Raw genomic sequence first — 16093 nt, 5'->3', positions numbered from 1 at the left:
GTCTTGTCCCCATGCTCTTCTGCAGGTACAGAGGTTGCCCCCTGCAGTAGGCCAGTGGTGTACCACCACATTCACCCCCTTCTTTAAAATTGTCCTGGGGGAGGGGGTGGGGGAGGTTGCAGTAAAGAGCCCCAAAACATATATACAGTATTTACAGATTGAGACCAATATGGTCCATTGCAGGACTGGCTCCTTGTCACTGGTCAGTGAGGGTTTGCAGGGACTGGGGGTGGGGCCCAGAGTGGCTGGCGTGGTGCAGCACAGAGGAGTGGCCGGAGGGGCCACGGTTAAGGCATGTGTGTCACATCGGATGGGCGGGGGGGGCGGGTTCATCCCCCATGGTTGTAGTAAGTCCTTGGTGCCCAAGGAGGTCTTGAGTGCCCCATAGCGGTCCAGGGTCTAGGGTGTATGTCAGGCCGGCGTGGTCCTGGGGTGGATGATGCTGCGCTGTGGTGGGTTCTCCTGCTGGTGCCAGGTTCCTGGTTGAGATAGTGTCCTCCCTGATGCTGCTGAACCTAATGTAGGTGTAGTTGTGGTTCACGTATGCCTGCACGTATCTATGCAGGAGCACCGGTCCCGGGAACGAGAGCCATGCTGGGAGGGACAATTCCATCGCCAATCTCCTGGGGAACGAAAATAGGTGTTCGTGAGCGGTCTTGGTAGCCATGCCCAGGAGTGACCGAATGGCATGGAGCGCCTCCGGAAGAGCGTCCTGCCAGTATTCTACAGATCACCCCTAGGGCCAGGAGAACTGCCTTCCAGATCACCCCGTTTTCACGTTCCACTTGCCCATTACCTCCTGGGTTGTAACTAGCCGTGCGACAGTACCTGTCAAGTATTGGTGTAGTTCCTCATTCATGAAGCTAGACCCCCGGTCGCTGTGGATGTCAGGTACTGGCGTAGTTCCTCATTCATGAAGCTAGACACCCCCGGTCGCTGTGGATAAATGCGGGGTAGCCAAACATGGTGAAGATCTGTGTCAGGGCCCTGATAATGGTGGCCGTGGAGGTGTCTGGGCAAGGGATAGCAAAAGGGAAGTGGGAGTACTCGTCTATGACCGCGAGGAAATAGACATTCCAATTTGTGGAAGGCAGGGGCCCCTTGAAGTCCATGCTGAGGCGCTCGAAGGGCCAAGTGACCTTCATGACATGAGTCTGGGGTGGGCGGAAAAAGCGAGGTTTGGATTCCGCACAGACCCGGCACACCATGGTCATGGTCCTGACGTCCCTGACGGTGTACGGGAGTTTCCGGGACTTGATAAAATGGTATAAGCAGGAGATGCCCAGGTGGCAGAGGGACTTGTGCAGTGCCTGCAGCTGGTCTTCATGGAGCGATGCATAGGTCTGGGAGAGGGAGTCAGGGGAGTCATTAAACTACCCCAGACAATACTGGATGTCGTAGCTGTATGCTGCCAGCTCAACTCTCCAGCGCAAGATCTTGTCTTTCTTGATCTTGACCCTGTGGGTGGTGTGGAACATGAATGCCACTGCCCGCTGGTTGGTGAGGAGGGTGAACCTCCTTCCAGCAAGGTAGTGGCGCCAGTGGCAGACCGCTTCCATGATCACCTGGGCCTCCTTTTCAATGGCGGAGTGCCCTAGCTCGGAGCCATGGAGGGTCCTGGAGAAGAAGACAACTGGGCCCCCCCCTCCCTTGGTTGAGGATAGCGCCGAGAGATACATCGGAGGCATCACTCTCCACCTGGAAAGGGGAGTCCTCATCCATGACATGCATCGTGGCATCTGCGACGTCCAGCCTGATGTGCATGAAGGCTGCCTGCGCCTCAGGTGGGAGCAGGAAAGTTGTGGCCTGGGCCAATGAGCGGACCTTGTCTGCTGTGAGTAGTAAGAGAATAAGCCAAGGCACCTGCGGAGGGCTTTGAACATGGAGGGGAGGGGCAGCTCCATTAACGGGCTCATCCTTTCTGGATCTGGGCTGATGACACCATGTGCCATGATGTACCCCAGAATGACAAGGCGGGTGGTGCTGAACACGCAGTTCTCTTTGTGCCAGTCTACCATAACGATCCCTCTCCCGCTGAAAGACGGGACCCCAGTATTACCCATTTGTGACCCCCAAATGGAACTCGGCGGAACTGGTGCAGACACCCGTCTGCCTCAAAGGCAGTATAGAGCTTGTCCCGCAGGTGGATGGGGAGTTGGTGATAAACTGACTTCAGGTTAATTGCGGAGAAGACCCGGTAGCAGGCTATCTCGTTGACCATGTCGGCTATCCTCGGTCAGGGGTAGGCATCGAGCTGGGTGTACCGGTTGATGGTCTGGCTGTAGTCCATGACCATCCTTGGCTTGCCTCCATCTTGGACCACTAGGAGTTGGGCTCTCCAAGGGCTGTTGCTGGGCTCTATGACACCTTCCGCCAGAAGCCACCACACCTCCACCCTGATGAAGTCTCTGTCTGCGACGCAATAGCACGTACGTCTATCAGCTATAGGCTTGCAGTCTGGCATGAGGTGTGAAAATAATGCGGGCAGGGTGATGCAGAGTGTGGAGAGGCCACAGGTTGGCTGGTTGGAAGGAACACTGTGGAGCGTGAGTGGAGGTAGGGGCCCCCCAAAAACAAGGGCACTTTGTTACCTGCCCATTGATTTTTAAGTCCATCATGGAATGCCCGAGGTCATGAAGAACATTCCTGGTCAGCGTGGTGTCTGTTAGGACCATCTTGGGGTCTGAGTCGTCGTTCTCCAATGGTGGAGGAAAGTTGTGGTCGTCGGTGTCCTCTGCCGGCATCGGGAGAGGTGAGTGTCGACCGGTGGTGCTCTCCGTAGTCGTGGGGTGCGGTGGTTAGCAGCGTACGGAGGCGTGGGATGTGTCAGTAGGGTGGCCTGGTCAGCGCCCGTGTTGACCATGTCATCGTTGGAGGCCTGGGATGACCTTGGTGATGGGTGCTCCCGTGCCTGTCCAGCCCAAGATGGTGACACTGCTTGGGAGGGTGAGGCATGGCTGGCCTTCTTCCCGGCTACACTCGTTGTGCTGGGTGAAGTGACATCACACCGCTGGCTGTCAGGGAGAGCAAGGTCATCACGGCTGGCAGAAGTGACATCATTCTGTAGACCGAAAGTGATGTTGTCGTCTTCAAGAAGCTGCGAGAAGTGGACGGGCGCATGGCACACACAACGCGATCATTGCCGGTGATGCTGAAAGTTGGGCCTCCGGGATTGGGAGGCTGGAAATGGCTGTGGAAGCAATGGCGTCACCCAGCAATCGCGCGTGGCGGGGACTGTGAGGTGGGGGAGTAGGTCGTAGAGGGCCACTGAGCTGCCGGCTGGCTTTCAGAGGCATACTTTGGTGAAGTGGCCTTTCTTGCCACATCTCGAACAGTACTGGTTTTTGGGCCAGGCAGATTTGATGCAATCGACGATCAGATCCACACCAGAACCAACAGTACTTAATGGGTGCTGAGTGCCCGCAGCAGTGGTGTTTTCTTCCCCAGCCTGATCTAGGGCCACAGCACCCAAATGTGCTGACCACATGGAGGCCTGAGAAAGCCTGGAGTCAAAGGCTTTGGTATGCAGGGCTGCTGCCTCCAGGGTTTGGATGACCTCCACTGTTTTGGCCAGGTAGTAGATATTGTCCTCCAGCAGCTTCTGCCTGATGGCCCTCGCACATAACCCTTAGACGTAGGCATCTCTGATCAGCCTCCCAACCTCCCTTTCATTTACCCCAGGTTCAGCCAGACAAGATCGGGCCAACTCACGCAGGGCTTCCTGGTAAGACTCAGCCGCCTCCTTGGGTAGTTGGGTCAGATACTCAGGAGGTACCTTGCAAAGACCACATTCATGGGAGGTTTGTGCATGGTCTTGAGGGTGTTCATCGCTTCCGAGTACCCAGTGCAGTCTTTGAGTGCCTGGAAGGCTCGGGGACCCAGCTTTGATCGGAGTAAGATGAGCCTCTTTCAATCGGAGTCCAGGATATCATCGGCGTGTGCCTTGATGATCTCTTTGACCGTGTGCTTCCAGATCTTGAAGCGTGTTTGTGCTTCCGGGTGGTGTGGGTCGATTTTGAGGCTCCTGGCGCTCAGGAGCTTTTCCAAAGCAACTTTAAGAATTTATGTCGAATAAATTGTGGTCAGGCTTAATTCGAAGTAAACTTTCACAGAGCCAGCTGTGAGGAGAGTTGCTGTAAACTCAGGCTTATATCCCAGAGGGTGATCGACACCCTACCGGGTGGGGCTTGGTCTATTCCGGTCAGCTGATTGACAGCCGGCCAGATGTTGTCTTGTCCCCATGCTCTTCTGCAGGTACAGAGGTAGCCCTCTGCAATAGGTCAGTGGTGCACCACCAGAGTGCTGCAGTGACATCATTCCCAACAGCCACCAAAAAGAGAATATAAGCAGAGCTGCCAGTGCAATAAATCAGTGTTCCACTTCGACTCCTTGCACGTGTGTCTCCTTTCCTCACTTCGCTGTAGCATCCATGCTATAGTACCTTCTTATTTTGTACACATATAAACATTTTTCTGTTTGTAACATTATGTGGATTGACTTGATTTTTCAGATGTATATGGATATCTACTCAGTGAAAATTATGGAAGTTTCACCTCTCCAAACTATCCAGGCTTGTATCCTGATTACACCAACTGCAAATCAGGGCACCCAGGCAACATAAGGTGTAGTAACTGCATTGGATACATAAACAAAAAAAATCAAATATTTTCAATGAATGGGTTTTCTTTTAATCCCTGAAGTATTACTTGATCACAGAAAAATCAAATTATTTTTACAAATTAAACTGATGGTAATTCAGCTACCGATCTTTCCAGCCTACTTGTCCTTGTACAGACTATTAGTCTTCAATTCCCTGTATTATTTTAGTGTGATCAGCAAATTTTGTTACTTCAACCAACAGTTTCTAAATTTGGATCATTAATGAAGCAACCAAAGAACACAGATATAATGGCCAAGATTTTGCAGGGAAGTGCTGGTATTACCTCACTTTACTGTGAACATTAATGGGTTTTCTGCACATGCACGTGAATAAGGAAATCCTGAAGTTGCTGTGAGCAGTTCATTTTTGGCTAATTACTGCATTCTAAAGCTGATCTGATGAAAATTGATGTGGAAGCCAGAACTTGAGCAACACACTAAACCTATCAACTGAATTTGCTGAAATATCAAGAGTTGGGCAGTAGGAGGCATGTCTGATCTTTTTCGAATAGATGGGAATAACTCCACAAGTCTTGGGTAAATGTTTAATAGAATAAAAAGACAAATGTAAAAAGTACTCCTTTCTATTTTTGATCTCTGATTGCTTTTGCTTTTAAAGTTTTGAAAATTAACTTGTGATTATTTTGCAATATTGAATATTTCTGAATGTTTTGGAACATATCATTCAGAGCCCACTCACCAGGGCAGCCCAGATTTTTCATTAGTCTTGACCTTGGTGAATATATTATGAGTATGGAGGCCCCAATCATGACCAGCTCAGTACTGTATAGCTGCACTAATTGACAGCTTCCAACCTTTAAAGGACATTTTCCAGATAGCCACAGCATTGCTTGAAGTGCATTTTAAATACCAATGTGCCTGTAAGGGAGGCTATGCAAGAGATAGACTTTTATTGCAATGATGTACTGATCATTATTTCCTGTTGTGATTTCCTATACAGAGTTCAGGGTTTAAATATTAAATTTTGTCTTTTGCAGATTGTCTTGGAATTTGATTTCTTTCATATCCAGCCATTTTTAGGCTGCTATCGAGATAATCTAAAAATTTATGATGGTTCTACTATTCGTTCACCCATCCTTAAAGGACCAGTTTGTGGCAAAACAGCTCCAGCAGTGATTTCTTCCCATCATCAGTTATTAATTGCATTTTTCTCAGGCCATTACAAACACTCTGAGGGATTCAGTGCTAAGTATCGATTCGGTAACGACTTGTTATAATAATCTGTCTGCTACGCTTGATTTGTTTCCACAAAGTTGAAAATTGCATGCTTTTAGCATGATGCTTTATTTTCTTTATTTATTTTGCAGTTGACTGTGGGAAAATGTTGTTTGTTTCACCATTCAAAATCATTGGGCGACTTGAGCACAAAGGTTCCATAAATCCAAATGAAAGGTCAAACTGTTTTTGGTTAGTCCAAGCACGTAAAGGTCACAAGGTATGAGTGTAATAATATCAGAACGTAAGTGTGTTAAGTTGCAGTTTAGAGTATATATGTATTACTGATATTGCTATGTACAGAAAATCATTGAGATTTATTTTGTGCTGATAACTTTTATATTTTAGGAGTAGAAAACTGAAAAAAGAATTGCTCTATGGAACTGGAAGTTCCACTGTTTCAAATAGCAACATTAGAATGGTCATTATTAGAATGCTCACTGATAAATAATACTATCAATTGAATATGTCACCATTTTGCATGCCGAACTTCATTTGAATTACTGCGTTTCTGGATTGATAATTATGTGACATAGTGTGTAGCTAGAGTCAAAAGCAGGATAAAGCTTTCTATAAATCACTTTAATCTGCCACCATGTGATTGCTGGTGTGCCATTTCCTGAAAAATGATGACAAATTCTTGTGGTAGTCACCAAATGAGAAGTATAGTGGTAAAGAATTTTAGTAAACAAAGCAATATAACACACATGGAAGAGCCCTAGTGATACAGCATCTGGAATATCCTGTGCAGATCTGGTCATCTGCCTCAGGGACAGATGTCGAATGATAAAATGACTGCATTGAAATTTCAAGATTGATTCTTAGGCTAGCAGGATTGTTGGAGTTTGAAGTGGAATACAATTTCTATCTGGCGTTTACTGTAGCCATAGTGCACTAACAATGGAGGCAGTGACCGTTTAGGGTGGTAGATGGGTGCCAGTCAAGTTGACTGCTTTGTCCTGAAGGGTTTCAAGCTTTTTGATTGGAGCTTCACTCAGACGGTCAGTATTCAATCGCACTTCTGAGTTGCTAAGTAAATGGAGGATTTACAGTATTAAATTGGGATATTAGGAAGTGGATTACTCAGCACAGGATATTCAGCTCAAATTTGCAGTTGTAGCCATGTTATTTATGTGGCTGGTCCAGATGAGTTTGACAGTGGTGAACTGCAGGTCAAGATATTCATGGTGGAAGATTTGACAATAGTAATTTTGGGGTAGAAGGTTTGGTTTTCACTTGTGGTAATAATTATTGCCAGCTCCTTAAGTGGTATGAAGGTATCTTGCAACACATCAGACCTTTTTACACTTATTCATACTTAATTTTCAAAGCATGTTCCCTTTTTTTAAGAAAAAAAGCACCTTCCATGAAAACAAGATTTGAAATCCTAGACCATAAAGGAAAATAACAAGAATGAAGCCAACTCTCGATAAAATTGTGGCTGAACTTTTAACATCAACTCCTTTTATTGTTCCATCTTTATATCCTTAACATGATGTCTCAACAATGTCTTTGAGACATTGAGATGGGTGGCACAATTTTTGTTGCGGTTAGCACAATGCTATTACAGTGCCAGTGACCCTGGTTCGAATCTAGTGTTGTCCATAAGGAATTTGTACATTCTTCCCATGTCTGCATTGGTTTCCTCCGGATGCTCCCATTTCCTCCCAGCCTTCAAAATCAACTGGGGTCGTAGGTTAATTGGGGTATTTGAGCGGCATAGGAGCATGGGCCAGAAGGGCCTGCTACCATGATGTATCTAAATTCAAATTCCAATGCATCCCAAGGTATTAATTTTCATATTCCATTCAATGAAAAATCATTTTATCATATTTAATGGTAATTATCTAACTTTATGTGGTAAAGGGTCTTCTATATGGTTAAAATTGGACAAGCTGACCATCTTGGACTTTGCTTTGTGCCTCAGCATACCAGCAGATAAGAATAGTGATGATCTAGTATTTTTTCTCCTTATTGAAATATCGAATGGAAAAGACTTACAAAAGAGGGAAAACATTGTGGAAATGCTAAAGGACACCTACCGTATATTTCAGCATACAAGTTGAGTCTTGAAACCCTCAAAAATATCTCAAAAAATGGGGGTTGACATACACCAAATATACTTTTGAGACCTTAAATTCAGCTCAGAAAACTGCTGGATGCCGATTCAGCATATATGTTGACCCTGGAAGCACCTCCCCACCACCAGCGCCACTGCTTCCCAACATCTCCCCACCACAGGAGCTGCCATAACCCACCCAGACATTCTACAATTGTAGAGCCCAAAGTTACCACTCCTACCCGGGAGCCTTAGGCATCGCTCCTGCTCGGTAGGCTGTCGCCACTCCTGCTCAGTAGGCCAAGGTTCCTGCTTCCACTGGGAGAACAATGTCGCCGCTCCTCAGAAGAATGAGGTTGCCATTCCTCCTGCCTGGTCAGCCAAGGTTCCTGCTCCTGCCAGGAGAATGAGATTGATGCTCCTGCATGGTAGTCTGAGGTCCCTGCTCCTGTCCGAGTTGTTGCTGGGAGGCCTGGGAAGCCCAAAAATTGGGGGTTGACTTATATGCCCAATATTTAATAAAACCTTTTAAATGAAGCTGAAAAAGATGGTTGACTTATATGCAAAAATATATGGCACTTAGCTAACTATACCTTTAAATTGTTGCCAAAGAATTTTACATATACAGTATGTTTTGAAATTCATTGAAATAAGTACTTCTATTCCTGTTCCTCAACAGATAATTTTTGAAATTACAACATATAACTTCTTTTCTTTTTCAATCTTTTTATTATTATTATAATTTATAAACACATACAGTTCAAAGAGATATAAAAAAATACATAGTAAGTAATGAATTAATACAGAGATATTTACCAATAATATTACAGAATAAAAATATATCATAAAAAAAAAATTTTGATCAGTTTAGGGTGTGAACTATCTCTTAAAAAAAAGATATAATTAATAACAATATATGAAAAAAAGAGAAAAAAAAAACCCCAAAAAATAAGAAAAAACAAATCTGAATTTAAAAAAAACTTTAAAAAAAACCTACAGATATAGCTAAACCACGCCGATCACTCCAATCTCATCTTACAGCCCAATTATCATACATAATCATAGAAAGAAAACAGAGCCAGATCAACTCACCACAAATGAAAATATTGAATAAATGGTCGCCAGGTTAACTCAAACTTAGAAGGGGAATCATAGACAGAGTTTCTAATTTTCTCTAAATTTAAACATAGTATGGTTTGGATAAACCATTGGAAAACAGTGGGAGGATTTACCTCTTTCCAATTTAATAGTATAGATCTTCTAGCCATTAGTGTAAGAAAAGCAATCATACGATCCGCAGGATCTGGGAAGTTAAAGGTATAACATGCTTTTCGGATTTATTCTTGGATAACTCTTTCATGTCATTTGAACAATTATCCATGAAATATGATTTACCTCGATCTCATTTCTTTCGATATTTGCAGATTAGAAGTTTCTTAGTTTCGACTTTACCCTCTTTTCCCAATCGGGAGACTACGACTGTTTTAGAGGATATATTATATTCAAAATTCCCTCCAAAAGGTGTTATATCTAAATTATATAATATAATTACAAAAATAAATTCTGGGACTTTTGAAAAGTTTAAAAATGATTGGGAAAGAGAACTCAACCTTCATATTTCTAATGAAAATTGGAATAAAATTCTGCGACTGGTAAACTCTTCTTCTCTATGTGCAAAACATTCACTAATACAGTTTAAAGTTGTTCATAGAGCTCATATGTCTAAAGATAAACTCCATCGCTTTTATTCTCATATCGATCCTATATGTGATAAATGTCAATTGGAAATAGCTTCCCTTACACATATGTTTTGGTCCTGTCCCTCTTTACAGAATTATTGGAAGGAAATTTTTTCCATTATATCTACTGTTTTGAATATTGATTTACAACCACATCCCATTACTGCAATTTTTGGATTACCTATGATAGATTTGACTTATTTAACATATAACTTCCTAATATCTGACAATTGTACAAATGCCTACCTGAAAATTTATGATGTTTCTCAAGCACCTCCAGTTAGTCAAGGAAAATTTTGTGGACCAGCACCAGTGTCGATAATTGAGGGCACTGCCCTCTTGCTAGAATTCTATCATCCTGGAGCACAAATGCAGCCTGGACTGAGAGTCGATTATAAATGTGTCATTCCACCATTTATAAGACGAAGTAAGAAAATACAGCAAAAGAAATTATTCTCCACCTTTGACCCTAAAACTCACCAACAAAATTCCATTCTCCTTATAATTTTGTTTATTCTATTCAACTTAAAGTAAACAGACTTATAATTTCTGTAGATTATAAGAAAGTCTGTAGATGCTGTGATTACAGTACAATACATAAAAGCTCCCAACTGCTCATCTTCCTCGGTTCTGCTCTGAATCCCAGTCCCCTGCCAATCCAGTTAAACCTTCCTTAAAACCACTAGTAAATCACCCTGCAAGAATTTTGGACCCCCTCCAGGTCAGATGTAACCTATATTTCTTGTACAGGTCCTCTTTCCCAAAAGGGATGCCAATGGTCCAAGTTCTGAATCGCTGTCACACCACCTCTTCAGCCACGCACTTATCTGGCCTATCTTTCTATTTCTAATCTCACTAGTAGTGGCTCGAGAACTAATCCATAGATTATTACCCTCAGTGTCCTGATAACTTCCAAAATTCACTCCACAGGACCTTATCTCTCTTCCAACTTGTGTCATGATGGGCCTCTAACTATTTACAACCCCCTTGAGAACGTTCTGCTTTCGAGACTGGAAACCTGATGGATGATAATTCATGTTATAAGCGTCATGTTATAAATTGGTACTACAGAGCTTCAGTGGATATTTCACATGCTGTAATTAAATAAGATCTGAAAGACTTAAGTGAGCAAACCATAGAACATTACAGCACAGAAACAGGCCCCTTCAGCCCTTCTAGTCTGCTGAACCATTTTTTATTTGCCTAGTCCCACTGACATGCACCCAGATCATAACCCTCCATACCTTTCACATCTGTGTGCCTGTATAAATTCTTCTTAAATATTAAAATTGAGCCTGCATTCACCACCTCAGCTGGTAGCTCGTTCCACGCTCTCACCACTCTCTGTGTGAAGAAGTTCCCCCTCACGTTCCCCCTAAACTTTTGCCCTTTCACTCTTAACCCGTTCTCTGGTTTTTATCTTACCCAACCTCAGTGGAAAAAGTCTACATTTACTCTGTTTATCCCCTTATAATTTTAAATATCAAATCCACCTTCATTCTTCTACGTTCCAGGGAATAAAGTCCTAATCTGTTTAACCTTTCTCTGTAACTCAGTTCCTGAAGTCTGGGCAACAATCTAGTAAAGCTTCTCTGCACTTTTTCTATCTTATTGATATCATTCCTGTAGTTACATGACCAAAACTGCACACAATCCTCCAAATTTGGCCTCACCAATGTCTTATACAACTTTACCATAACATCCCAGCTCCTGTACTGCACACTTTGATTTATGAAGGTCAATATGCCAAAAGCTCTCTTTACAACCCTATCCACCTACGATGCCACTTTCAGGGAAATATATATTTGCATTCCCACATCTCTTTGTTCTTCCACACTCCTCAGTGCCCTGCCATTCATCTTGTACATCCTTTATTGGTTTGTCCTTCCAAAATGCAACACCTCACACTTGTCTGCATTAAATTCCATCTGCCATTTTTCCAGTTAATCCATATCCCTCTGCAAGTTTTGAAACCCTTTATTCGTTCTCCACAATGCCTCCAAGTTTAGTGTCATCTGCAATTTTTCACATTATCATCCAGATCATTTAGAGAGATGACAAACAACAATGATTCCAGCAATAACCCCTGAGACCTACCACTAGTTACAGGCCTCCAGTCTGAGAAGTAATCTTCCACCACTGCTCTTTGGCTTTTCCTGTCCACTCATTATCTAATCCAGTTCACTACTTCATGAATAACTAACATCTGAACCTTCCTTACTAACCTCCATGTGGGACCTTGTCAAAGGCATTACTGAAGTCCATATAGACAACATCCATTTCTTTCATCAATTTTCCTGGTAACCTCCTCGAAAAACTCTAAAAGATCGGTTAAACACGGCCTACCATGCACAAAGCCATGTTCACTATCCCTAATCAGTTTCTGGCTATCCAAATAATTGTATATCCAACCTCTTAGAACACCTTCCATTAACTTACCTATTACTAACATCAGGCTCACCAGTCTATAATTTTCAGGGTTACTTTTGGACCCTTTTTTAAACAATGGAACGACATGAGCTACCCTCAACACCCTTGGCTAAGGATATTTTAAATACTTCTGACAGAGTCCCTGCAATTTCTACATTAGTCTCCCTTCGGTCCTAGGGAATATCTTGTCAGGCTCTGGGGATTTAGCTACCCTTATATGGTTTAAAACAGCAAGAACTTCCTCTTTAATCTGCATAGGTTCTATGATCTCACTGCTTGTTTTCCTTACTTCCCTAGACTCTGTGCCTGCTTCCTGAGTGAATACTGATGAAAAAAAAATCTATTTGAGATCTTCCCCATCTCTTTTGGCTTCATACAAAGCTGACCACTCTGATCTTGTCCCTTAATATCCTTTTGCTCCATATATACCTGTAGAAACCTCAGGATTTTCCTTCACATTGTCTGCCAAAGCAACCCCGTGTCTTTTTTTGCCCTCCTGATTTCTTTCTTGAGGTTTTTCTTGTATTTTTATACTCCTCAAGTTCCTCATTTGTTCTGTATTACCTGTACCTGCTGTACACCTCTCTTCTTCTGAACCAGACCCTTAATATCCCTATGCCTGCTAACCTTGCCTTTAATCCTGACAGGAGTATACAAACTCTATACTCTTAAAATATTACTTTTGAAGGTCCTCCACTAACCTCGCACATTCTTGCCAAAAAACAACATCCCAATCCACATATTCTAGATCCTTTCTCAATTTCAATAAAATGAACCTTTCTCCAACTTAAGAATCTCAACCCAAGGCCTAGTCTTAGCCTTCTCCATAATTAACGTGAAACTAATGGCATTATGATCACTGGACCCAAAATGTTCCCCTTCACATACTTCTATCACCTGTCTTGTCTCCTTCCCTAAAAGGAGATCCAGTATTGCATTCACACTAGTTGGTACCTCTATACAGCATATTGATTTAGAAAACTTTCCTGAACATATTTGACGAAATAAATTGATGGGGTTACATCTAGCCATTTTACAGTATGGGAGTCCCAGTCAGTATGTGGAAAATTTAAATCCCCTACTATCACAACCTCATGTTTCCTGCAACTGTCTGGTATAACTCAACAGATTTGCTCCTCCAATTCTCATTGAATATTAGGCGGTCTATAATACAACCCCATGAGTGTGGTCATACCTTTCCTGTTCCTCAACTCAACCCATATAGAACCATAGAAAACTACAGCACAAAAAACAGGCCATTTGGCCCTTCTAGTCTGTGCTGAAACATCATTCCTCTAGTCCCACTGACCTGCACCCATTCCAGATCACTCCCATCCATGTATCTGTCCAATTTATTCTTAAAACTTAAGAGAGAACCTGCATTTACCACGTCAGATGGCAACTCATTCCAAACTCCCACCACTTTCTGAATGAAGATGTTCCCCTAAACCTTTCACCCTAAACCCATGTCCTCTCAGTAGATAAGCCCTCTCGACTGTCATGCTTGAGGACAGCTGTGATATTTTCCATGATGACCAATGCCATTCCTCCCACTTTCATTCCCCACCCACCCTCTGTTCTAGCACATCTAAAGCAACAGAAGCCTGGAGCATTGAGCTGCCACTCCTGCTCCTCCTGCAGCCAAGTTTCATGAATGGCCACAATGTCATAATTTCATGTGCAAATCCATGATCATCTAAGATCATCTGCCTTTCTTACAGTTTAGAAAAGTTTCACCATGTACAACCCATTGACTTCCAACATTGCATGTAATTTTCACATCATCTTTTCCCTCCTCCACTCCTCTATCTGCTCTGGCACCCTGAGTCCCATCCTCTTGCAAACCTAGTTTAAACCCACTGGAGCAGCACAAGAAATCCTTCCCACAAGAGTATTAGAAACCCTCCAGTTCAGATGCAAACCATCCCATTGGAACAGGTCCCACCTTCCTTGGAAGAGAGCCCAAGGATCCAGAAACCTGAAACCCTCCATGTCTTTAGCCACATGTTAAGCTGCAATATCCTCCTATTTCTAACTTCACTAGCTCATGGCATGGGTAGCAATCCTGAGATCTCAACCCTGGAGGTCCTGACCAACCTGGTGCCTAACTCTATGAACTTACTCTGCAGAACATCCTCACCTTTCCTAGCCACATCATTGGTCCCTACAAGGACCATGACATCTAGCTGCTCATCCTCCTGAGAATGCCGTGAATTCGATTTGAGATATGTCAGACCCCGGCACCAGGGAGACAACATACCACCCGGGATATTCGATATCTTGCATAGAACCTCTTATCTGTCCTCCTAACTATGGGATCCCCTATCACTTCAGCTCGCTTTTTCTTCTCCCTTCCTTTCTTGGCCACAGGACCAGGGTCCACGCTAGAGATTTGATCGCCGCAGCTTGTCCTTAGTAGATATTCCCCACCCCCCCCCCCCAACAGTATCCAAAATTATATACTTGTTATTGAGGGGAATGGCCACAGTGGTGCCCTGCACTTCCTACCTGTTCCTTTCCTTCTCCTGACTGTCACCCATCTACCCTCCTACTGTCTCCTCAGTGTGATAGTGTCCCTGTAACTCCCATCTATCGCCTCTCCTCAGGTTATATGACCTCTCTTGCTCCAAACCAAGCTAAGTAGATTAGCAATAACAGGCTTATCTGTTTTAAGACATGCAGCAAACTATTATGTGACATAGGGACTTGAGAAGTTAAAATAAATTGATGGGGTTACATTCTCAAAATACGAAATGAGAAGAAATTTATTTTCCTAGTAAATCATTAATGCTCAGTCACAGAATAATTCAATATATAATTCAATTTTTAAAAAATCAATTTTTTTTGGTGTTAAAGGGATATGGGGTTAGTCGAAGAATGTGGCACTGAGGTAAAAGATCAGTTATGATCTTATTGAATGCCAGAGCAGGAAACAGTGGGCCAAATGGACCTCTGTTTCTTGTATTCCTAGGAGAAAAGCTTTTATTTAGTTGGGATCATTCTTGGTGGATTCAAAACAATTTTGTTGTTTTTACAGGAGCAAGTTCTGCTCATTGGAACCATTATGTTGGTATACTGCATATTATTACGTTCTTTGTGATCACTGCCCAGCAACCAGAACTGACTTTTGTTTTTATATTTCATACCTTGATCTCCTGAAATCCAAAATATTTTCTCATATTTGTTGTAGTGATATTGTTTTAAAATGATTTCCTGTTGATTGTATATGATAAAAATTATTTAGTAATTCTGCTTATAAATTGGTATGCCATCTTATAAATATTTAATGTAAAGTCAAAATGGTGTGTCCAAAAACAAGAAATCTGTGTTCTGCTTTGATAAGTAGCATAAAAATAAGGATGATGGTGATTTTCAGAATGAAATATGGCAAATCCAATTTTATGAATGGACACATAAAAACTCAGCTCTAGAATGTTCATTAATGTTCAAATATTATTTGTTCTTTATGAAAAAGTTACAGGTTTCCTATATTCATGTGGCAGTAATAAAACCAATCATCAGAGAGGATTTTAATGTTCTCTCCTCTTCAAAAAGAATCTTTTTTAAATGTCAGTGGTTCATCTGAATCGTTATGGTAATAACTGCAGAAGTTTTGCTTGCAGTGCACAGATAGATAGAAGCTTGTCATGGGTCCAATGGAGCCGTACAACATTCTCAGAACAATGTCTGCCCCTTTGACTGTGATTCTTTAAATTAAATAAATTCCATAAGACCATTTCAAAACTTCTGTCTTTTTTGGAGAACCATAGAAGTTTTCATTGGGTATGTAGTTTTGACTTGTTCATTAATATCTCATTTATTTCCAAAAACAAACCTGTTTTGGGATATTTAACATTTTGTTTAAACATGAAAAGTAATATCCTTAATTCTCTATACAACTCCACATAAAGTAATAATTTCTTGGACTCTTTAGTATAATTGATCTTGCTGAGACTTCAGGCAAGAGAAT

At 42.7% G+C, this 16093-nt stretch overlaps 1 protein-coding gene across 1 annotated transcript in view; it reads left to right on the top strand.

Moving 5' to 3' along the window:
• The window catches only part of LOC138755409 (astacin-like metalloendopeptidase), a 91024-nt gene extending 76699 nt beyond the window's left edge, over nucleotides 1-14325 (top strand). Inside the window, exons 9-15 of the mRNA XM_069921384.1 lie at nucleotides 4511-4622; nucleotides 5621-5880; nucleotides 5988-6115; nucleotides 8634-8653; nucleotides 9900-10223; nucleotides 12666-12772; nucleotides 14168-14325. Coding sequence (XP_069777485.1) covers nucleotides 4511-4622; nucleotides 5621-5880; nucleotides 5988-6115; nucleotides 8634-8653; nucleotides 9900-10223; nucleotides 12666-12772; nucleotides 14168-14325 — 1109 coding nt within the window. The remainder of the gene's footprint in view (nucleotides 1-4510; nucleotides 4623-5620; nucleotides 5881-5987; nucleotides 6116-8633; nucleotides 8654-9899; nucleotides 10224-12665; nucleotides 12773-14167) is intronic.
• The last annotated feature ends 1768 nt before the right edge of the window (nucleotides 14326-16093 follow it).

Source organism: Narcine bancroftii, chromosome 1 (assembly GCF_036971445.1).
Source record: "Narcine bancroftii isolate sNarBan1 chromosome 1, sNarBan1.hap1, whole genome shotgun sequence".
Taxonomy (NCBI): Eukaryota; Metazoa; Chordata; class Chondrichthyes; order Torpediniformes; family Narcinidae; genus Narcine; species Narcine bancroftii.
Note: the sequence above shows the minus strand (reverse complement) of the source record. Positions and strands in the feature narration are given on the sequence as shown.